This window comes from Candoia aspera, chromosome 3, assembly GCF_035149785.1.
Source record: "Candoia aspera isolate rCanAsp1 chromosome 3, rCanAsp1.hap2, whole genome shotgun sequence".
NCBI lineage: Eukaryota > Metazoa > Chordata > Lepidosauria > Squamata > Boidae > Candoia > Candoia aspera.
Window position 1 is genome coordinate 142,408,006 of NC_086155.1, and position 25,802 is coordinate 142,433,807.

The 25,802-nt window shown below is 40.8% G+C and overlaps 1 protein-coding gene across 1 annotated transcript; it reads left to right on the plus strand.

Moving 5' to 3' along the window:
- The first annotated feature begins 32 nt into the window (after positions 1 to 32).
- LOC134494699 (protein FAM217A-like) lies at positions 33 to 25,802 on the plus strand. Its single transcript, XM_063299946.1, has 3 exons — positions 33 to 130; positions 1,999 to 2,669; positions 25,708 to 25,802. Exons 1-3 carry the CDS (start codon positions 33 to 35, stop codon positions 25,800 to 25,802), a joined length of 864 nt encoding a protein of 287 aa, XP_063156016.1.

The window sequence follows — 25,802 nt, forward strand, 5'->3', positions numbered from 1 at the left end:
CAAGCTACATACCAATAGTATTTTTGTTAAAAATGTTTTGCATCTTTCAGCTCAATTCAAACAGCAGCAAACAAGGGCAATTCCATTCCCGGAACAATGTACCTAAACAAGGCAATAATTCTGTCAGCAGGTAAAAAAAAAAATTGAGTTTAAAACAAAATTAAACAGAATAAGAGCACAAGCAAGCCACTGGCACCTCTCAATGTCTTCATTAATAAAAACAAAGTGCCAAGTACCAACTTAGGGTAATCCTGTACTCTCACTGCATTTTTGCAGTTCTTGCTTGCTAGCTTCATTCTTTGCTCTTTGTCTATGCATGACAGAAATGCAGTTCTTGCTTGGCTTCGTTAAAAGCATTGAACTCATTTTCAAACTCTCTTGGAAATTACCTTGCTGAGTGGATTGGCATGTGCAAGAGTATGCCAACATAAAAATATATATATATATTTAAAAAACTAATTGTGGAAGAGCAACAAGTATGATAGACATTGAGATATGTCTGCTTGCAAGAAAGCTATCTCTGGGAATGACTTCATATGGCTTCTTATAAGCTATTTATTGTTAATTACCTATTAATAATCATAGTTAATAATAATCGCAATCTTAAAAGTCCCCATGATGAATACTTTAAATTTCTATGCTCTCAGGGCCAGTTTAAGCAGAATTTGGGAATTTGGGGTCTCTATTGGAGACGATGGACATAACCCACATTTTGGACCCTTTTTTTGTTGCAAAGCAGGTGTGTAGTGAGCTGAATACGGGGCGGGGGGCATTTCTATATGCCCTTTGCTGAGATCAGATCACTTCCTAATCCAGATGAAATTGGCCACCCAAGATCTCCACAGTACGAATAGCCTGATTAGGATGATCCAGCCCAGGTGCTCTCTGTATCTAGAGATGGCTTCCTGTGGGCTTTAGGATTTTCTAGGCAAACCTGCTGCCATACCCTTCATCCTGGGTACATGCTGTCACCAGGAAGTGACCTGGGTGCTTAATGCAATTACTCCCAAGGGGGCTCTTCCTGTTAGCTGATCCCAGTTGGCTGATTGGTTTACCAAAGACCTGCTGGAGATGAAGCTGTAGAAAAGGGGCTACAGCATGGTGGAAGAAGAGAAAAAGTGAATCTAACTGAACACAGGTTTGAGATCACGTTCAAACGTACGTTGTGGCAAGGAGGGAGGTGAAGCGTTCTTGTTTCTCATTCATCCTTTATGGTATCCCGAGGCTGTCATCCAGCAATGCTGTTCAGGGAGGCCAATCGCCTTATAAGAAAAATAGGTTCCTCTCCCACCTGGACGTTCTGACTGATCAGCACAACATTTTGCTGATCAAGTCACTCAGATTTGCCAAGTCCTGATTGTTCCTGGGTAGGGTCTGTTGTAGTGACTGGAGCAACATTTTGCCCGATCATCTGAGAGTTCTGATGATCTGTGAACTCTGATAACGTAGATGAGGTGCTCTGTCATACGTTTTCAGTCATTTGTGTACGTGATTCTTGCCCCTCTTGACTGAGGACCTGGGGAAAGTGTTCCTGATTGAATCTAGGTGATCAATGTCTCACTTTGGAAGAACAGTGCCAGCAGTTTTCAAACAGGCTATGCTTACCCACGCCTAAAGAGGCTGTTCCTGAATTTGCATTGAACAGCTATACAGCTTGTCTCTAACATCCCCTATTTAGGGAAGGTTACTGGAACTTTCTTGGTATACCACCTGGCCCTTCTTTGGCCAGGATTCAGATCAGGGCATGGGCCAGAGACTGCCTTGGTTATTCTTGTTGAATGGCCTTTGCTATGATCTTGATGGGGGTAATGCATCCTCATCCTTGTAGTATTTACATCAAGTATTAATTTGATGGAAATACAAAGTCTTATTTCAGAGTATTTCGCACGGCACTTCAGTTGCAAATGTAGTTTTTTTATACAGAGTTGGTGATGCTTCTTCTTAAGAGGTACAATGTGACGATCAATATTAATTTAGCTTCTTTCATTTTCTCTTCAGAGACTTCAGTAAACCTTGTGCAGAAATGCCATCTACCTCCAGTGATGTTCCTAGAAACGTAATCCATACTAATCCACTGGTACAATCTTTTTTGAAGAGACATCACCCTGTTTCTTATCCAGGAACTAAGAAGACCGCATCAGAGAAAAAGTGCAGAGATGGCGATGGGGACTTTCCCAAAAGGACAAAGGAAGCTACTACTACTGATTCTTCTCCTGCTAGAAATAGTAGTGGGGATGACGTGCATTTGGCAAACAAATGGAAAGTGAAAAAAAGAAATGATAATGTAGAAAGAAAGCTTTTAGCAGAAGAAAAGGCAGCAGCTGAGACTAAGAGAAGAAATAAAGCTCTGCTGGAAAAGTTAAAAAATGTAAATCTTAACTTAAAACCGGACCCTTTTGAGCACCAGGAAGATGATGTTCCCTCTTCTTCTGCTGAGAATGACACGTTTCCATATCCTGATTTTCTTCCTTCACCCTACAATAATTTGAATTTAAAAAAATTGTCCTTGTCCAAGTCAGATGATTGGAAATCATCTATAAAGCCACCACTTAATGCCTCGCTCAATAAACTAGTTTCACGTCTTGTGCAGATGGAAAGGTTACAGCACGCAACTATCTTAAGAGAAAGGGCAAGCGAAGCTACTTGTCCTGCTGTGGCTGCTAACAATCGTACTATTTTGACAAAAGAAGTACCCCAATCAAAACAGCCAAGGCCACTTGATTGTTGTCAAGTAAAGCGTGATGGAGATACTCACAATTCTAGCTGTGGTGGGCAACAAACAGACGTGCCAAAATGCCAACAGAGCCATAACCACAAAAATCCTGCACCCTCTATGCATTCATCCTCAACGATGACCCGAGCATCTTGCAGCAATGTTAAGTCCAACAAAACTCCAGCAGTTTTAAGCTCCACAAACGTAGCTGCACGACCATCTCTCTCATGCTCTGGAAGCTCATCCAAAATCTGCCCAGATGTGACACTGAATTCTACAAATGTAGACTCATCAAGCACAACCGCAGCTTGTTCCTTACCTGACAGTGAAAGTTCAAAGAATAAACAAACAAAGACAAAAAAGAAAGACCTTTAAAAAAGGGGGTCTTTAACAAGTAGACCCTCCCAATCTCAGAAATTAAAATCTGTCTCTCTCAATTCAAAGCAGAAGTCCTCCAGTGTTGATCCTCAGTGATCTCTGGAGTGAAGTAATCATTGATCAGTGTTATTTGTGCAAAACAATTGAGCAAGAACATTTTGGAAAGCGCCATCTTAATTTGTATTTATGTGGAAGAATGAACTCACCACCTGGGACGAACAGGCATTTTTTCTTCCTAGGATGCAGAGTGTTGGCGCTACCCTGGGAAGAAGGGTTAAAACAGCCACACCCTCTCCTTAATTGGAGAGTTTGTTTAATAAAACGGGAACTGAAAACAAACATGTGGGTGAGTGTGTCGAGGAAAAGAGTTAAGCCCAGAGGACAGCAGAGATGTGGGAAAGAGAAACTCCAACCCAAAGTGCCACTTTGGTCTGGAAACCAGGAGACCCTGAGTTCTAGTCCCACCTTAGACATGAAAGCCAGCTGGGTGACTTTGGGCCAGTCACTCCCTCTCAGCCCAACTCACCTCACAAGGTGGTTGTTGTGGGGAAAATAGGAGGAGGAAGGAGTATTAGGTATGTTCCCTGCCTTGAGTTATTTATAAAAAGGGCATTGTCACTGGATCCCACCTTTGTCAACAATTATGTTCTGCCAAGTATCCATGCAGTGGTCAGGTGCTCAGAAATACACTTTAGGCAGATTAAACAAAAGTATAAAAAGCATAGCATAAAGAAATGAAATCATTACATACCTAAGCAAGTTGAAACCCTATCCCCTTAAGCTGTCAGGAGCCTCTTGACCAAGACAGCGGAGATACCCCAGGATGGCTTAATTTCCACAGCGCCCAGTGCTCACGTCTGTGCAGAAGCTCCCAAACTCAAAAGGCAATCCTAAGAGTTTTATCAAGGTGTGGCCCTAAAACCTCATGGCCCTGTTGCCATGGTACCGAGGTTGCATGACCCAACCTTGACTAGGATGCTTCCCAGGGTCTGGTGCACCTGTTTCCAGGAGTCGGGGAAGCTGTACAGATAAGCTAGTGGTTAACAAAAACAATTGGGGGTTTTCTCTTATCTCCCCCCCCATTCCAAAGAAAGTTAAAAACCAAGCCAGTTAAACATCAGTATAACTCAAAATAAACTCTAATCTTCTTTGTGTGAGGGAGAAAAATCAAAATACTGTATGTCCTCCTCCTCCTCCCCACCAAAGAAGTTTTTCTAGCTTGTGAAAATCTTTTAAATGTTGCCATGTGACGTTACGCAGCATACTGAGTTATTTAAATGTCATAATACATTCCATAGAGTTTTTTGAACTGCAGACAGAGCCACCAGTGAATTGAAAACCACCCTGAATTGTCCCATTTCCTTGCTGGATCATGCCATTTCCATGGTTTATTCAAAACATTCAAAACATGAAACTTACATATTTATTTATTTACCATTCATGATTTCTATGTTCATAATGATTTTTGCTTTTTTTTTTTTTTGGTAGGTACCACTTTTTTCTGAAAAACAGAATTGCAAAAGTTAATATATCATAGGAAACTGTACTTAAAAAGGAACAAATTACATAAGCTGGACAGCCCTAAAATGAAAATGAGCGGGGGACGCCGAGAAGATGGCCAACTGAACAGACTGCCCGCAAGCTCAGCGGGCAGACCTGGCAGCGTGGGAGAACTACTCAAACAATTTTGCAAGATTTTTAGAAGGTATCAGTTGGCTGAGGGCTTTCTGAAAGGAGTGGAAGAGATATATCAAGAAGGAGAATCGTAAGGATCCAGAATGAGCAGGCATGCTGCTCAGGAAAGAGCTGCAATTCGACTTGCAGGACTGGTCTGTTTGTCTCAGGGCTTGTTTCGGGAATGGGATAGCTCTGATATGTGGGAAGTTCTTTGCAGACTTGCTAAGGGGGGCACTCGGGCTCCTTGATTCATTTATAAAAAATGGCCTGTGTATAATATGGAGACAAATAAATGTTCTGCTTTACTAGGAGGTGGGATAAAAAACTAAGAATAAGTATGTGGATGGATTTCAGGGCTGTATGACTCTCTTTTTCCATAATGATTCAAAGTTGGTTTGATTTTTTTTTTAAGGTATAATAGAGGCAAATACAAGGAATATGTTAAAGATTGTATGATTAAATGGGCTAAGAATTCTAGGTACAATATTATGATAAAACGGTGGGAAAACATGTGGAACAAAGGTCTGAAATTCACTTGGGACCATAATTTGAAAGAGAATTTTTATAAAATGCTGTACCGTTGGTATTTAACTCCTGACAAGCTGTCTAAAATGTATAATGGGATATCAAAAGTCTGTTGGAAATGCTCACAGGGGGAAGGAACTTTCTATCATTTATGGTGGACTTGTGGAAGAACTAAGAAATCCAGGAACCAAATATGTAGTACTATCCAAAAAATTCTTAAAGGGGACTTACAATTGAAACTGGAGCTGTTGCTCTTGGGTTTGGTGGAACAACAGCCTGAAAAGCAACATGGAACTCTGTTCTGATATATGATAACAGCAGCAAGACTCTTATATGCTCAGTGGAGGACTGGATGATTCAATTGATAGAATTAGCACAAATGGCTAAACTGACAGCAGCGATAAGAGAAAACACTGCAACTAGATTCGTTTCCATTTGGAAACTGCCCTTGGACTATTCACTGGTAACGCAATAGAATGAAGTCTTGATTTTAGGTTTTGATGATTGAGCGGTTTGATTTTAGAGATACAGTGTTACTAAATGTTTAAGTAGTAGTAAGAGATTAACTTTTATGTACTTTTATACCTGTGCTGGAAAAGATCAGAAGCCATTGGTCTGATATGCTTCTTTGCTTATTCCTGTACCGTTTTAGCTTTTCCGGTTTCTTTTTAGACTTGTATTCTATCGGTCTTATACTCTGCATTATGTGCCTTAATTATATCTTGAACAATTAATAAAACATAAATTTTCAAAAAATGAAAATGAGCCATATTTTTTCTTTGTTCTTTTATATATTCTTTTATAAATACTACAATTCTGTCTAGGGAAGAGTCCTGGTGGTAGCAGTGATAGGAAAAGTTATGTATACAGAGTCGGGAGAGAAGTTGGCGGGATTGCTTATGATTCCTTTTTATGCTTTCTTAACAGCATTTCAATGAGCTCCGTAGTGGCTACATCAGTGCAACCCTATTGGGCTAGATTTGCATGTAATTATTTTACTCCCCACAAACAGTTGTGGGGGGAAATAGATACATCCAATTTGTGAAGCTCAGATTACCTCTTTATACATGTCACTGCAAGTGTAGCATGATCTAAGGTTCAAGATTTCTAAGATTTAGATAGCTAGACAGCAACAGAACGAACGGGATAGTGATATATGTCATATACGTGTTTTTTTCTTTTTAAAGAAATTATTAAGAGATTTTAGATATAAGAAATATTTAGCAAAGTAAATGTGAAAAAGAAAAGAAATAATTAAAAAAGAGAGAAAAGAAGATAGAAAGAAGAAAACATAAAAAACCAGAAAGCATATATAAAGAAATTGCTTCTACTACACAATCAATTACTGTAGGGTTCTGTAGTCTACTAAATGCCTCTACATTCTTTGCAGCAGGATTAGGTGATAAAGTCTATCTGAAGAATTGTAGTAGGAAAAATGAGCTATCTGAAACATGTTAATGCCACTGAAATATCTGCTTCACAATTTTTACAAAGGAATGACTAATGGAGGCACCAACATACCACATAGCCAGAATATCTACCTACCTACCTACCTACCTACCTACCTACCTCCATCCATCCATCCATCCATCCATCCATCCATCCATCCAGTGTTCTGTCACGAATGTACTGTATAAATTTGCTTGATGCATATTTGCCTGATGCAGGTAACTTTTATAGTCACCAAAACTTCCTCAATCTGGTTCCCTCCTGCTGAGACTATGACAGCAAGAACGTACTGTATTTTCAGTGTTTGCAATTAAGTAGTACATCTTCTACTCTCAAGCATCCACAGAGACTAAAAGAGGAACAGGGTATTTGTAGGTACAGTATGTGTGGCAGCTGTGCCACATAGCTAAAGGGAGGTAAGGGAAAGGGAAGCATGGAAGATCAGAGAAGGGCAGATATAAGGTGGTGTGGAGGAGAGGAGGGAGAAGCAAGATTTACCGGTCTTGTCTTACTCACCAGAATTACCATTCAGAATTTGTCTTATCCCAGATTTCAGGGTGTTGGTCTGGGTGGGCCACAACCTGACCTGGAATGGTCTAGGCCAGTGCTTCCCAAACCTGGGTAAATTACCCACACTTGGGTAGAAGTGGTTTTTCTTCGAGTAACAACACACAAACCCATTACATTGACTTTAAGTGTTTTATCTACATTGGGTAAAAAGGACTTTCTGATGTGCAGTTGTGGGTAAGGAAGGAAAAGGTTTGGGAAGCAGTGCTCTAGCCAAACTTCTGAGTCACAGTGTGCTTGTTCGATGCTTGAAACAAGACACATTTTTTTGTCTTGCTCACACCCCTATTACTGCATGTGAACAGCACTTTTGAAGCATTTTAGAGCATGAATGGAATAAAGTTGGGGAATTTAAGAGGAGACAAATAAGTATGCCAAGTTGCCTAGCTGAATAGATCGTTGTTTGAAGGCTAAAGAATTTACTGAAAGTTACAAAGACAAACTTCTGATACAAGGAGCTTTTGGATTGAGCTAGTTCCATATTAATATTATATGGATCACCCCTTTTTTCTTTAGTTTTAGTTCACTTAAATTATTGTTACTTCATTTAATCACTATCAATTTCTGTATTAATTTCTTTTTGCATTGTATCATCACTGTTACATTATTCCCTTCTGTTTATTATATTTTGGCTGTTGTATTTCACCAAAACTTTTTAAAAAAATCCTGTACCCATGTTTACACAGTCCAAAATATTGCAGAAAAAAGAAGTGTACCTTGTTTTCTTTCTTGGCCTGCATATTTGACTTATTTCATCCAAGACTGGCTTAGGTTTGCCTACTACTGTAAAATGTTATTTGCACTCTTGGCACACTGTCTTTGAATTTGTTCAGGAAGGTGAAGAGTAGATTAAATATCCAGGGGAATAAAAGACTGAACCACCTAAAAGACTGAATGACCCAGCATTTGGGGAGGGGCAGGGAACAGAAGGAGCATGGCTGGCTATCCATTGAAGGTTCAGGAATCACTTCCCAAGGGTTTTTTTTAAAAAATCTCCAGAATCTTTGGTTTACATTTTGAGCTCAAGCGCATAGGCAGAAATTAGGGTAGCGTGAGGAAGGTTTTTCAAGGAGAACCTTGGGCGGATCTCTCAACTGAAGATGAGTGTTTTCTCATCCTCAGTAGCCAGAGGGTATTAAAAATATTATCACTATTAATTGCCCTTTTCGTGTTCCCTTTGGTTGTTTATGTTTGGGTGTGTGGGTGCCCATCCCTCTAACTGTATAGAAAATGAAAGGGCAACAGTTTAAAGAAGTTGAAATAGAAAAGCTGGAGTAAAATTTATTAGAGAAAGCTAAATCATTTGTCTCTGCACCCAATCTTTTCCACTATCATTGGCAGTAATAATAAAAAGATAACTGCTTTAATTGGGGTGAACTTGACTCCTGATATCAGGGCTTTGTTAAGGTGCATATGGACCAAAGTTACAAAAGGCCTTTCTGCTTTGGTCTTGGAAAGTAGAAAAAGGCACAGAATTTTGGGCTGAAATTCCTTATCAACATCTTCAAACCCAAAGTCCAATGAACCTAGGTCACCTACTAAATCCTACGCTGTGTCCTGATAATGCAGTGTTTGGGGGTCAGGGATCCAACTTGGTCACTTGACCTTCAGAGGAGCAGTAGACCATCTGGTAATACTGGGTATCAGTGGAAGAGGCATGTGGAACATTTTTGGCCTTTTCTTTTGGTGTTTTCAAGAGAATTTAAAAATAGAAATGAGAGTGAAAAGCCTCTCAAGGGCAATCCAACCCCCCCTCAAAATGGACCAAAATCAGGCGGCTGAAGTTTGACAATTTTATGTCAATTTTTCAACAGTATGGTGATGGGGGGCGGCAAATGGGATGCTCGGGTATCTATCCCTGCCCTAAAGTAATTATCTATACCTTATTATTCTGAATGTTTCTGAAATGAAAGAGACAGCATTTATTTTTTAAAATGCAGTGTATATTTCTAAATTAAAAAGTAAAAATAATAATTGCAATACCATGGCCTCTAAAATTTTCCAGTTATTATTAGCATATGGAATTTAATTTGATTATAGATTAGATTCTTTTTGTTCCACAATCCGTGTGGAGCCTAACAACATAAAAATTAAATCAACAACAGAGAGATGGCAATAGGCAATGCTGAATCCATAAAAGAAGAAAACAGTTGTAAAACTGGCATCCACAGCACAGCATACCTGACAATTTCCTGAAGCCTTCTATTACCCTCTCCAGGATAAAACCAGTTGATAACTACAGCTGCAGCTTGAAGGTAGTTCTTCAAGATTAACAACTGAGAGTATCTTCTTCCTTCCTGTTGAGTCTCAAGTCCCTAATTGCACTTCTATCATTTCAGAAACAGATTGTACCGATTTCTGCTTCCAGGACATTCTCCTATTCCTGATATTTATAAGAAGAAATGCCATTAATATATTGCATTATGGGTACTCTACAGTCACAAGACCTAGTGAGAATTAAGCTCTTTGGAAACCAAGGGACTGCTTTTGTTTGTTTTTATGAAGGAACATAAATCTGAAAAGATTAGCAACTCTCAGGCAGTACTTAATATTTCTACTCTGAAACAAGGTAAAGGTAAAGGTAAAGGTTTCCCTTGACGTAAAGTCCAGTCGTGTCCGACTCTAGGGGGCGGTGCTCATCTCCGTTTCTAAGCCTTGGAGCCGGCGTTGTCATAGACACTTCCGGGTCATGTGGCCAGCATGACGACTCGGAACGCCGTTACCTTCCCGCCGAAGCGGTACCTATTGATCTACTCACATTTGCATGTTTTCGAACTGCTAGGTGAGCAGGAGCTGGGATTAACAACGGGAGCTCACCCCGCCGCGCGGTTTCGAACCGCCGACCTTCCGATCGGCAGCTCAGCGGTTTAACCCGCAGCGCCACCACGTCCCTTACTCTGAAACAAAGGATGTCATAATTACAGTTATTAACCATATGATGGTAAAATATACCAGATTTTGCCTGAACATAAACAGATATCACAGATAATCAGCATGCAAGTTAATACTTAATTGATAAATATGGCTTGCCAATGTAATTGCTTTTATTTATTTATTTATTTGGTGCCTTCCAGTCAGCCTTGACTCCTGGTGATTGCCTGGACAAGTCCCTGCTGTTTTTCTGGCAGGATTTCAGAAGTGGTTTGCCATTGCCGGCTTCCTAGGGCTGAGAGAGAGTGACTGGCCTAAGGTCACCCAGCTGGCTTTGTGCCCAAGGCAGGACTAGAACTCACGGTCCCCTGGTTTCTAGACTGATGACTTAATCACTACGCCAAACTGGATCTCCACTTGCTTCTAATACATTCCCCGTATTCATCTCTACCTATCCTGATTTTTACAGGGGTGTGGACAGTGCTTTCTATTTAAAATTCTTCTTCTTTGGTCCTCCACTTTACATATAGAAACAAATCTGTTGAGAAAAGATGGAATAAATGTAAATATGTTTTATTTATAGTTGTATTCCAGAAATCCTGGAAAACTCTTCGTCAGTTGTGGTATCTGTATATGAAAAAAAGATGTATATAACATTGGCATGGATTCCTCCAAGTTGTTAAATAATTTGACAAATAAATAAATAAATAAATAAATAAATAAATAAATAAATCAAATAGAAAACCATGCAATTTCACTACAGCTGATAAAGTTGTTAAGCAGGTGACCTATATGCCTGCTTAGTACAGAAAAATACCGTATAGTCAAGGAAAAAATGAGCAAGCTTTTTAAGTATTACCTTTTTATGTAATACTAATATGACACAGGAAGTATTATTTTAAAAATAATATCGATTGAAGATGTCTTGCAGTCTGAGTGCAAAACTCTGATTTAGAAAAAAAACTGAGATGTGTACAGTATAAAGAATGTTGGGGGAAAGATTTAAAAGCAAATTGCAATAATGCATAGCTGGGAATATATAGTATGGAAAGAGGAGAATAGAAAGCCTTGTTATGCACACACATTTGCCTAAAGGGATTTTCTAGAATAAGTGTCCTTCCCACTGCTAAGTTAAAAGACCATCCACCCATCCCTGAGCTGGTTGACGAGTTCCCTTTCCCCCTTGTCAAGGCCCATCCTACAGCTGTTGCCTCTGTGATGATCAGGGCATGCCAAAGAAAGCAATACTGTAGATGAAAACATCTGGCTTGCCCTCCCACGTTCTGGAAACAATCTTCAGATCAGGATATTGCTGCAGGCACAGGACAGGGATGGGGGTTTGGGGAGATAGGGAGGTATGACAGATGGCTGGCCAAAGCAGGACAGCCGTGTGATAGGTTATACAGGCAGCTCTCTTGAAACTGGGCAATGTGGGTTTTGAGAGGCAGCTAATCCTGCACTCAAGACAAACACTGATTGGTAGCTGGGGCAGCTGGGTGAAAAAGCAGGGGAACCAGTTCTCTCAGAATCTGGAAAACCAGCTCTCCAGCTGATGAGCTGGTTGGGAGAAAGGTTTATATTATATACCTTTGAGATCCTTCCAGATGACTGAGTTGCAACCTTCTTGGTGAAAGGACAATTTGCAGTCAGAAGCCAAGTTCCCATATAATACAGTTTCTCCCATAAATGAGCTAGTTGAGAAACAACGGTGTGGTAGTTGTTGCCCTCCCCCCCTCACTTTTTTGTCTTACGAAAAAACCACCTGATTTTTTTCCAGTTAATTTTTTGGGTCATGCCTACAGAACTTTGTTTTGAGAAGAACTTCCAGTGCTCAAGGGCAATGCTTAATCAAGGGGTCTAATGCACCTGGGGGTGTGCAGTTTGGAGATCCACCTCCATAATAGCTCCTGAAACCAGTAACAAGCGATGAGAAAAATATTTGCTTGAAGTCGGAAGTGCTGCCAATCACAGTGGATAATATTGAGGTAGACGGACAGCTAGTTTTACCTGACATAAAGCAGCTTCCAATATTTCCAATCTTAGTGACTATATGAAAATGAAATAAGGAGAATACTGTATGTGGTGCCAGGATCACTTTGAATGTTCAAACTCTGTCAGAAAGATCTCCACGTGAAGAAAGAATCACATGAGACAAAATCTGAGATGCTTAGTCTGATATAAAGAACCAGATATACCATTATAACCATAGCAGGGCCTGAGCCCCTCCAAAAATTGCTCCTGGGCATTTTTAATATGACTGAAGGACCCAATTATGAAATGCCTGGAGAGTTTTTATTAAGTACATGTAGTATTTTCCTGAGCCCCCACAACTATTGTGAAAGCCCAGGAAAAGCTGAAGTTCTGTTAAGCAGCTCCTGACAGGTATAATGGATTTGCCCATGCTGATCCAAAGCACCTTTCCCCCCTTGGATCTGAATATTACACACCTCTAATGCACCTTTAAAATTTTTTGACTCTTGCTCCAAACAAGGCTTCTTCCTATCTCATTTCGGCAGGTTTTAAAATACTAATTGTATCCCTCAACCCCCATAGTGCAAAAAAGTGTGATGTCCCCTATGGCTCATGGGCAGGGCACAAAGGAAAAGTGTGCCTCATCCCACCCACCCATCAAAAAAGGTTGTTCTCTCTGGCTTAAGCCACAGTTCTCCTGATAACAGAGGCTCATCAGAAAACTGGGCATTTGACAAGAGAAGCTGCGGTTGGTGGGAATGCTAAATCTCATCATAATTCTCACTGGAGTGAACTATAGTTCACAGCAGAAGTGACATCACCTCTAAAAACGTAAGTACAGCCTTGATGCATCAGGCATGAACAGGTGAAAGGTCCCCTGTGCAAGCACCGAGTCATGCATGACCCTTTGGGGGGACACCGCTTTCGCCACATTTTCTTGGCAGACTATAGAGCGGGGTGGTTTGCCATTGCCTTCCCCAGTCGTCCCCAGTGTAGCATACTTAAGACAAACCACCATGCACTCTTCTTGCCTTCATCTTTTTACCATAATCCATTTATGCATTAAGTTATCCTGAAAGTAATAGGAATGTACCACATGTTATATAAAGCTGAGTCAACATACCATGTGAAAATGTGAGCAGAGTCAAAATGCCGAATATATAATTGTATTTAAATGGGTTTATCAGAAGGGGAATGAATATTGATGGAAATTGGATTCTTCTTCCTGTACATCAAGAAATCTGCTCTGAAAGGTTAAGCAGGATTATAGGTTTACGTAAGGAATATGGGGGAAAGGGGGTAGAGATAGGAAAGGCTGGTTGTGCATGATATCAGATGCATGATTGATGGTAATATCCTTTTGATAGAGAAAAAAACGGAAAACAAGTAAAAATAATAGCAATCAAGAAACAATGACAGATTGCATAAGCAACTTCTCAAATTTTACAGTAAAATTAACCACCCTACTCTAACCGGACTGAATCTACGGACATTTAAAGCTAGCTGCAGCAACCCTGTATAATCACAGATCAGAAACAAGGACAACACAGGGGATTTTTTTGCTTATTGCTCTTCTTACACTTTATGTTTATATTGTTATCGAAGTATTCATGCTGCTGTGAGTCTTGTGACACACTAGTCTTAAAATATTTTGTTTCACTCTACATCAGTAATAATCAATTGTATATAAGCTGGGACTAAAATAATCATCTTTTTAGATCATTCTGTAATTGGCCGGGAGAATGTAGGGTTATATATTATCAAGTTAAGTCTAGCCATTGTTTCTTGTCCCCTTGGCCTCCTCTGTCACTTGTAAAAGCTGGTAGAGGTTTCTGTGCAGGTGCTGTACATAAGCAGAAGCCTCTTCCACCTATTGTAAGTGAGGGATGATACTAAGATAGGGTTGCAGTAGCTAGCTATGTTCATGCTGCAACTCCTAGTCAGAAACGGATCAGGATTTCATAATCGCTATGATCATGGATATGGCTCGACTGGGATTTGTCCTCAACACATGTGGGACTCATGCTGGACGTCATGTTCTGTTTCTATGGAACCAGTGATCTGAATTTCTGTGGGGAACTCCACGTAGCTCCACTTATTAGCTTTAGACCAGCAGCTGGTACAACTGTTTGTAGGAGTGGAAGTCTAGTTAAAGTGTTCTGATCCAATTGCCCAAAGAATCTGAACGGTTTTCTGAATGTACCTGGGAAACTGCACACATTGTCTATTGTTGACATTTGGGGTGTTCTGCCTGATCTATGGAATATGTAGGTGACCTGGCAGTTGAGGAGGCAACTCCTAAGCACTCATTTCATCTTGTAGAGTGAAACGGTCCCTTGAGATTTATGGGTGGTCATGAAGTCACCAGAGGTTAATCTTGACTTAGAGAAGACTTTTGCTTAAACATAGCGGAGGCCCTCAAGTCACCATTTATAAAACTGTTAACCAAAGGTAAAATAAGGACACACAGGAAATATAGCCTGAAGTCAGAATAATTGAGTCACATAAACAGTTTCACATCATTAAAAGTGTGTGAGCCAGAATCAGATTGTAGTATTGAAAAATATATACCCAAATTGTTTGTAATTAACTCAGAATTCAGCACTATTATTGTATTGCTTTGGGCAAAGATTAACATGAAGGAAATCCAAGAGCAGCAAAAGAAAAAGAAAAAGCAGATAAAACATTTAAACAAATATATATTTTTTCTAACATTTTGCTTTGTCTATCAGTGCTTCCAAATACATTTCCAACAGCTCTATATGGATTTTGACTATAATTGTGATGCACTATCCTTATTTCTTATGGAACAAAAGTCTACACCATTTGGCTTTGCTCCACATTCTACATTGATCTCTGGAGGTCTCTGGAAGAGAGACTTATGGCCGTTGTGAAAAATTAACCTGGCAATCCCAAATAAGCATGGTGTTTTGTTGATGCTCACCTAGCAGTTCGAAAACATGCAAATGTGAGTAGATCAATAGGTACCGCTTCGGCGGGAAGGTAACGACGTTCCGAGTCGTCATGCTGGCCACATGACCCGGAAGTGTCTATGACAACGCTGGCTCCAAGGCTTAGAAACGGAGATGAGCACCGCCCCCTAGAGTCGGACACGACTGGACTTTACGTCGAGGGAAACTTTTACCTTTACCTTTTGTTGATGTATCTCTTCAGAGAGAACAAGCCCGTATATTCAGTGCCTTCTCTTCATAATCAGTTGGTCCTCTGAGGGAATGGGAAATGGAATATGATTATCGCCCTACCATGCCAAGCTAAGATAGTATCAGAAGAAGAGCTAATAAAAGAGGAGATATCCACAGTACAAGAAATCTTAAGTTTATTGTGTTGTGATTGGGTCAGCGAAATTTAAAGTTATACCTATCCCCAACATAAACTAAAAAGAAATTGTGCCACTTCTGATCAAATACATTTGGTTTTGCCATAGTCAAAATCTTGGACAGCCACTGTCAGTGAGAACAGACAAAACTGGCCTAATTCAATATAATCCGTTTTCTAGGTTCCTGAGCTCCCAAGCTCCCTATTGCTTGAGTACTACTTTGGATCCTTGGTAGATCCGGGAGTTGGTTGTCTAGCTATAAACCTCAGAGCAATATTCCCTAAGTAGACTCCAAAAGCAGTTTTTTGCTTGCCGTGATCTCCATATTTAAATAGCAAAAACTGTTCTTGCAACACCAGTTTCAGTCCCCACCTTGGCAGACCTAGAATGAGATTGGCTGCCAAGCTGACCTTGACTTCTCATTCATTGGCAGCCAAGTCATGCCAAACATCAAGAGCTTTTTCTTGAAGTAATGGTTCATAATAATAGGTACCTTGTAACATTTTAGCATGAGCCAAATATTTTTTGCTAGGAAGCATCTTGTAAGCAGAACTGCTCTGCAATATCCGTCTCCACTACAAACTCGAGGAGCTCTCCACCTCCTCTTAAGTTGTCAGAAAAGAATACCAACAAAAAGGCATTATCCCCATTGCGAATCTCTATCCTGCCTCTACTCTGGCCTGCTGATGAATGGTGGTGCCCAGAGAGGTTGTTTGCAAAGCACGTTAAGTAAAGTTATGGGTGAATTCCTCCAGCTCTGTTTCCTCCCTCCTCCCCAAATGTCAGCAACCAGTGGGAAAACATCTAGCAATCATGACAACGATGGTATTCTTTGGTTTTGAACATGCTCGCTGGGAATCTGGCCACAATACGCTTCTGGACTTTCTGGCTGAGTTGGCCCTTGAGAGCACTGTTTTGCAATGGTTCCAGACTTTCCTGTTGGGACATGTCTGGAATATGGTGTTGGGGAACTACTAATTAATATCTAGGTTTCTGTCTGTTACAGTAATTTATCTTGTCTACAGTGCCATTCAACATTTACATGAAACCACTGAGGGAGGTCATTCAGAGTTATAGAGCGAGGTGCCATCAGTAGTCTGATCATCCCTTACTCTATTGCTCCTTATATTCTGTTGGAAGGAAATCTTACCAGGTCCGTTTCGAGCTGGGAATGAAAGTTCTTAGCGATTGCTTGAACAGAGATAATTTTATTTTCCAAGAGCATGGTACAGAGTCTGCTGGTTGGAGGTGGCCACGTTTGTATTCTCCCCACAAGCTCTTTATATAGGGGAGCTTGGCTATTGTTATGTAAAAGCGGTCCCGCCCTCTAGGAGCTTCTGAGGAGGCACACTTAGCCGGTTTCTTGGCAGGGGCACTCTCTAGGAATTCTAGGAAAGTGCAGTTTACTGGCGTTGGGAGAGGAGGTGCTCTGTGCTCAGGCTGTTTGTGCTTCCTGTTCTGATAGTCCAGCTTCCCTGCTGGGCTGTGGCTTTGTCTACTGGCTTGGAATGTTCACCTTGGAAGGAATCCTTTGTTATTTGATTATGGAAATCTGTTTGGCCGGGAAAGAACGTCTACCCGGATGGGCTCTGGAAGGGGCAACCTTTTGTCTTACAAGGTCTCTGGTTAAGTCTGAAGGGAATCTTTTGTCTAAACAGTTGGGGTTTCCTGTCACATTTGAATCTTGTGCTCCCTATGAATCCATTCTATTTTGTAATCTTTAGCCTTTTACCTTGCTCAAGGAAGGGAAGCAATATGGAAGGAAGCAGTGTTTGGGCAAGACAGCATGGCAGAACAGTGTCTGGGGACAAAACTTGGCAGAGAAGGGGGGGTCTTGAATTCTTCTCACAATTCTAATAAGGAGGCAATCTGTAATGTGAACAATCTTCAATCTTGATAATGGCAGGAGGAGTAAAACAGACGAGATGGAGGTGTTTTGGGCAAGGAAAAAGCTGGACTCTGGAACTGAGGTGAGGGTTGTTCTGGATGAAGTTACAGTCCACTAAAAGGGGTAGATCTGCTGTTTGGAAATCCTCCTTGATCATCAGCTGTCACTGGATTTGCCACTGGAAGCTGTGGCAAGGAGTATGATGGCACAATTATGGCAACTGGGAATTAGCTTCCCTCCCACTTTCCTTGCCACCGCTCACAACTTTGGCAGCCATCTGAGAAGTACGGGAAGTGATATATTTCACAATATATTACAGTAAGTATTAGAGCACAAGGAAACTAAATTAATAGTGTCTAATGCTATTGGATCTGGGCCACAAAACTTGCTGCCCAATCCTTGCTCCAGATCTTCAACAGATTTGATTGGGTGGGGCAGGGCTATCTGGGCTGCAAAAATTTGGATGACCGCTAAATGACAGCATAAATAAGTAGCCTTACTGAAGGAGGCTTTGCTTTTATGACTAATGGTGTATTTATTATTGCACTGAATTAATTTAGGTTTGGGATTATTTTGTGTGACCTCACCTACGGGTCTATGAATAATGACTGTTCTACAACTAGAATATCATTCTATGATATATAAAGAGTAGAAGATTCCTCCCTCCCTCCTTCCCTCCCTCCCTCCCTCCCTCCCTCCCTCCCTTCCTTCCTTCTTTTTTCCTGAATAAAGCCAAGACGTAGTTTTAATCTGAGTTTCAGAACATCGCATAACTATAACTCAGAAGGGACTTAAACAGAAATATCTGGATTCAATGACTATATCTACTGGTCTACATATTTTATGTTGGAACAAAAACCAATAAATCAAAACAGGTACGTATATTTCATAATGTATTCTGAATGTGTAGTTTGATATTAATTCTGTAGTATAGCATTCTGCAATCACTTGATTGTTGAAAATGAACATAACAGAAAGCAATTAAAATTATCCCTTAGTCCTCGGGGTGGTCTGGAAATCTGTTACTTTAGGGAGTTAAAAAGCAATCCATTTGAAATGTGCTCTGTTGCCATTTGCACCAATATGAAAGACATTTTCCTACAGAACAGGTATTTTCTGATTCTGCTCTGCCCTCTAGTGACTTTTATTATTATTAGGAATCCCATGTCAGCTGATATTTCTGGTGCACCAAAACTATGCACACAATGAACATTTTATATTTTAACACTGCTGCTGCCATGAGCACGGATGGTGAGCAGGAGGGGGCCCCTATCCAGGGGGGAAAACGCATGCGTAGTAGCGAGAATTTGAGCTGTCATTCAAAGAGACACAGAACAGACCCGCCTTGACTTTTGGGGTTTATCTGTACGGGTTTTCTCACGCTTCTTCAATTTGGTAGGATTTTCTGTCTACTGTAGCAGTAATAAAACACTAGAGACTTATTCCTCATCTCAGCGTGGTTCCTGACTGTTAGGACAGCTGCAGACTCTCTTCCGATACCATTATTATATTCTGATGCACCAGAAAAGGAATAATAATGATAATGATGATAATGGAGGAGGAGGAGGAAGAAGGAGGTGGTTGTTTGGGATATAACTGGTCTGCCTCTGCAGAAGAACTACTAAAACTTCTTATTGTCATCCTGTAGCCAAATTTCAGTGATAAATCAATGTATATTTAAGGATAGGATTGCAGTCTTCAGACATAAAATATTTCTCTGTTTGACATGTTTATAATAATTCTGCTTCTTGAGGTTACCAGCCTTTTAATTTATTGTTTCCTGTTGGCAACTCCTTGCAGACATGCTGTGTAATTAATAATTTTCTTTTTGCAAGCAAAGGAATTGCTTCATTTATGTTATTCTTTCAGTTGTGGTTTTGTGAAAAAAAATTAAACTTTAGTAATTGCTGTGATTGCAAAAGGGAAAAAGGTAATTAAAGCATCCAGTGACAGGGAATAGGAAATGAGTAATTAAAGGCCCAATTCAGTAATGCAGGGGAGCAAGCTCATGTAATATAACATTTCACTTTTTAAAAATCCCTTACTACTACAGTTTTATTAAACCACTCTAGCCTGGGAGGATTGGGTCTTTCATTTTGAAAGTTGATACCTAGGCTAATGCAGTATATAACATAGGCATCTCTCTGCTATTTAGCTACAGATAAGTAAAGGTATCTCATTAAAAACTTCCTGGGGAAATTCAAAGGTGGGAATCAATAGAATTTCATAGAGCATTAGGAACGGGACAGTAGAGTTCAGAGATTCTCCACATACGATATATTTAAGGAACACTTCGGGGGAGTTTTCATAGATGGACTAGCTCTGCTCTTGCCATACTCAATGGTTTCATCCCTACTACCTATGTATTCTGCATGTGTAAGGAGTTCTAACCATAGGTAAGTATGTCATGTAAACCCAGTCTATGATTAGGAGCTACGGATAGGACTTTCTGGTTCTCCTTTCAAACCATCCAAACGGGTTGTCATTATTATCTTTTCTACATTTAAGTATTATACCCTGTGTGAAGTCATATTCTGAATATTATCTGTCTCCCTCATTCAGCTTGATTAGATGATCCTGGATTCCAGTACTACCAAGACCTTTGTTTGTTTGTTTGTTTGTTTGTTGAAAGAAACTTCTATGGCTGCTCAACTTACATACCATAACTTTGGACAGCTCGCAGTGGCAACAATAAAAACATGTAAGAAACAATATAAAAGCAACATTCAAATCCAACATCAACATCCAAAAGCCAAATCATATCTTGCATAATTTATACATTTATGCACTTACATCTGCTTATGGGCCAAACCTGCAGAAGCAGCATCTTTTTCTCTGCCACGTCCCCATGGCTTTGCCTTCATGTCATGCCCAGAACAGGCTCGCGGTAGCCTTAAAGTTGTCCTTAGTTCCTTTGGTGTTAGCATCATGTTTTCCTCCTTAAGCAAGCTGCAACACACAGTAATTTTCAGATAGGTCCAATCCATGATTCACTGACCATTCTATTACAGGTAGTCCTCGGTTAACCACCACTTGTTCAGTGACCATTCGAAGTTACGACGGTGCTAAACGAGTGGTACTTACAACCAGTCCTCAAAGTCCCAGAACCCCTTTGGTCACGTGATCACAATCTGGGCGCTTGGCAACTGGCTCACACTTAACGACGGTTGCAGCATCCCGTGGTCACGTGATGGCCATTTGCAACCTTCCCTGTTGGCTTCCCACAAGCAAAGTCAGTGGGGAAGCTGGCAGGGAAGGTCGCAAGTCACTCCTGCTCCCACCACTTTTTCTCCTGAGGAGCCAGACTCCGTAGCATGCGCCCAACCACAGCACCCTTCCACCTGCACTCTGTAGCACCCACCTGCCTGGCCACACTCGTGTGGTACCATGGCAGCCACCTGCATGCCTTCCCACAACTGGCAGCAGCCAACCCCTGCCTGACTTTCAATGTATGCCCCTGACTCTCAACAACTCTGGGGATTGAGAGACAGATAGACAGATACATAGGTACATATTTTTATTTCAATCATAAACCAGTACAAAAAACAACATGTAACAAAATTTGCAACTAATCCATTAAGGTCAGTTCAATCCAACAGAATGTTAGTTGTAAAACATGAATAAACCAAACATTATAAAAACCATCAAACAGTAAAAATAAACTCCATTGAATATGAAAACTGTGTAAATACATTCACATAAACGTAAAGTCTGAAACATTAAGGTAACTGAAGCAACCAAAAATATAAAAAGGCAACAGGTTACCTTAAGCAAATTTAACAAATCAGAAAATTAATCAGATTGCTTTAAAGAAAAGAGAAAAAAAAAAACCCAAACACTAAAACTGGTAACATCAATGAGCAGATAACACTATGTAATACGTATCAGTTCCAGCCTGAAAAGAGAAGCAGCACAACCTAAACGACAAATGGAAGTTTTTAACAGGTAAGTACATTGGTACTATAAGGGTAATAAAAGCAGGAACATTTACAGCCTCACTTTAAACACTTTGAAAAACTCAGTTCATTTTACTGCTAGGACATTAGTCCTGCAGCAGGGGATGAATGGAGACCCAGCTGAAGAGTGCTAGAGTTTCTTCATTTCCTTTACAAAATGAGATATGAATTTGATTCAAAAGCTGTCAGACAGCTGTTCATGGAAAAGAGGGATGAAAATGCACGCTGTCCTTACAACCAAAGCAAATTTTCAGCTGCAATTACACACGCATAAACATGCACCCCATGAGTAATATTAGCAAGAAGTGCACCTCAGTCTCATCTCTATCAGGTGTTCTGAAGACAGATTACTTTCATTCTTGATGAGAAAAATATATATGTATATTTTAAAATAGAGTTTTTTATTTCCAGTACCAGGGTCCAGGAGAATAATGTAAAGGTACAGGGTTTTCATGTAAAAATCCTGATTTTTCTGACCTAGGGACAAAAATTAATTGATTGAGACATATAACAACTTAATTGTACTTTCACATTCAATTGATACATCTAGATTGACTAATTTGCTGGTTGAATTATGCTTTTTCTTATCTACGATGTGCTTTATAATAACATCTGATTAAATGTGTGGAGTTTGACGAATGAGCAATTGTATCTTAAAAGACTCAAAAATTGTGTTAAATGTTTGCAATAGACTGCTTTGTTTATCACTGGTCATAATGGTGGGAGAGAAATGTGTTCTATAATTCTTATTGAAATATGTGTATGCACGTTTTTGCAAAAGATTCAGAATACCATTTCTAAACCAATTAATACTGATAATAGGAATAGCACAAACCCACAAAATGGCCTTTTAAAATAAAAAGATCTGGAGAAAGAAGTTCTCCAGCAATTGCTGCAAAAGACCAGTCCCAGGCTATTACTCTCTGTACCTGGCACAAAGATGGCATCTCTAACAGGGCCTCTTCCATGCAAATGTATGGCTGACTGGTCCGTATTTTGCTACCAAGCTTTCTGGCAAGCTGACCTATTTTTGCAATCCTGGATTAGAAACTCCTGGATGGGACATCACACATAGAATGGTAGTATCAGTGTGTGTGTGCGTGCGTGGACACACAGACGCACCCACACACACACACATGTAGGGGGGCTCCCAAGTTATGTGCAATTACTCTTCAAGCAGCAAAATTATTTGAGCTGTATTGCATGATTCTAGCACCCATATTTTAAAATAATATCCTGCACTCAAGACTCATCCCTGAGATTGCAGAGAATCTGACAAGACTTGGGTGCTCACTGAGTCAAATGAGTCAGTTAATTTTCATATTTTAATTACACTGTATGGGGAAATATTTAATTTTACCTGTTATGGAGCTCTCACCATTTTGTTTCATTGGATATCCTAGGTACTAGTATAATGAAGAGATATACTACCTCATGCTCCAGCTTGGTGGCAATTTCTAGCTGATCTTGGCTGATTCTGAAATGGTAAACAGGGCTGGACAAGGTTAGGATTTGAACGGCAGACCATCAGGAAATACTGATAGCTATGGGCTACACAGTGTGGTCGCTAAGAATCAACACCAACTTGATGGCACATAATCAATCAACCAGCTACACAGGAAAGTTGAAAAAGTATCCCAGAAGCAGTCATGGCAAACTCCTTCCATATTCCCTGTTGTGGCACCTTCCTTCTGGAATACCATTCCCCACCCCACCCCCTGAGATGTGTTTTGCCCCCACTTTGGCTGTTTTGAAAAGAGTTCTGGAGACCTGGATCTCTCCCCAGGCCTTGGGTTAGTGTGGGTGGTGAGTCGTACATGTTCGATTGCATTTTAATGGTTGCATTCCTTATGATGTTTAGGGATTTTGTTTCAGTTGTTTTCATGATTGTTTTTTTTTTCAGTATGCTGCCCAGAGTCATTGTAGAGTTGGGCAGATTTATAAATGTCTAAGTCAAATATTTATTTATTTATTTATTTATTTGTCAATCAAATTTGTCACCACCCATCTCCTCCCACCGGAGGGACTCTGGGCAGTTTACAACAAAATAATCAAAAAACAATAAATATATAATAAAATTCCAGTATAAAAGTGCACTATAAAACAATTTCACATAGCTACTAAATATAAGTAAAGTCCAGATGGCTGCTATCTCATTCAGTCCTTGTCTAGGAGGGGCAATTCAAGGCACTAGCCAACCCCAAGTATGACTATTCTCCTCTCCACGCCAAGCCTGGTGGCAGAACCAGGTCTTCAAATTCCTCTGGAAGGCTAGGAGCGATGGGGCTAATCTCACCTCTGAGGGTAAGATGTTCCAAAGGGTGGGTGCTACTACAGAGAAGGCCCGCCTCCTGGACCCTGCCGGATGGAATTCTCTTACCGACGGGGTCCGCAGCATGCCCTCTCCGCATCATTGGGTGGGATGGGTTGATATAGCGGGGAAGAGTGGTCCCTCAGGTAGCCTGGTCCCATGCCATGTAGGGCTTTAAAGGTGATAACCAACACCTTGAATTGGACCCGGAAGCAAACTGGTATCTAATGCAGCTCGTGCAGCAAAGGTGTTACGTGCGCCCTTCCAGGGGCACCAAAAATAGCCCGCGTGGCTGCATTCTGGACCAGCTGAAGCTTCCAGACACTCTTCAAGGTTAGCCCCATGTGCAGCACATTGCAATAGGCTAAATGGGAGATAACCAGGGCATGAGTGACTGTTTGAAGGGCCTCCCGATGCAGGAAAGGGCGTAACTGGTGCACAACACGAAGCTGTGCACTGGCCATGGCTGCCACCTGCTCTTTGAGCAGGAGTCGTGAGTCCAGGAAGACCCCCAAGTTACGCACCGGCTCAGTCTGGTGCAGCGCAACCCCATCCAGAACTAAAGATGACAATTTCCCAGAAATCGAGAGCCATTAATGCACAGCCACTCAGTCTTCCCTCGGTTCAGCTACAACCTGTTGTCCCCCATCCGGGCCCCCACAGCCCCCAGGCACTCGGAAAGGGTGGTCACGGCATCACTTACTTTACCCAGGATGGAGATGTATCATTGAGTATCATCAGAATATTGATGATACCTCACCCCTTAGTGACGGATGATCTCACCCAGTGGTTTCATGTAGATGTTAAAAAGGAGTGGAGAGAGTACCGAGCCCTGCGGCACCCCACAAAGTAGGGGCCGTGGGCTGGATCTCTCGCTCCCTATCCACACCGACTAAGACCGACCCTGGAGGGAGGAGGTGAACTAGTGCAGAACCATGCCACCCCCACCAACTCCCTAAATCGGTCCAGAAGGATACCATGGTTGATGGTATCGAAAGCCACTGAGAGGTCAAGAGGAGCAAGGATGGATGTACTGCCTCCATCCCGCTCCCACCAGAGGTCATCCATAAGTGCGACCAATGCCGTTTCCATCCCTTAAACGGGCCTGAAACCTGACTGAAAGGGGTCTAGATAATCCGTTTCCTCCAGGATCCTCTGGAGCTGTAACGCCACCACTTTCTCACCCACCTTCCCCAAAAAGGGGAGGTGGGGGATTGGGCGAAAATTGTCCAGTATAGTAAGGTCCAGCGATGGTTTCTTGAGGAGGGGGTGCACCAGCGCATATACATTTTAGTTTAAGGAAGGGTTTGCAAAGGTAGAATTTGTTATAAACCATAACTTATTGAACAAGCTCAGGGGATCTTATGAAAAGCAAGCTAATTATATTTGTTCAGCCAATGTTGGTTTGTTTTTCAATTATTAATATCTCAAAGAAATGAACATTACATAAAAATAAACTAGGAGTTAGTCAAATGCAAATCAGGATTTGGGTTTAGGACAGAGTAAGAAGCCAATCAAAAATGATAAAAAACTATGTTTTCAAATGAGGCTGTTGCCAGAACAAATCTTGGTATCTTTCTTGTGATGGGTTTGGCTTAGCCTCTATTTTCATTATGAACAGAATGAGAACATTATGTTGACCAATAAGAAGCAGAAATGTTAAGTCTTTGGCATTTTTTTCATACGTCAAATACGTATGCTTCATGTGTTTAAATGCACAGAGGACATACGTAAGCTGTCAGAGATGAAAGATGATGTGAATATAAGCAGAATCAACCTGTCAGCTGAGAGGAATCTGTCCTTGCTGACCTCAAGTATGTCATACATTATGTTTCATAACTACCAAAAGTGTAAATTGAAAGCTGACTTGTGTTAAGTTTTTTGTGAGTTATTATTAAAACAGAATGACTCTTAATTTATATCTTAAAAGAAGAAATACAATTATTCAGTGCAGGGGGTATAGTCCAAGTTATCACATAAGGCAATGAAAAACCTACCTAAAGTTTCCCAAGTAGAGATACTCACAAGAGGTAACTGGAATGATCTCTGTTGACTCTCAAACAGCCCTGGGAGCTCCTGGAGACATAGAGAGCCTGGATGACTGTGAGAGCAGCAGAGAGAAGAGGCAAGAGGGGGGCCACAGCGGTGGCCATGAGTGA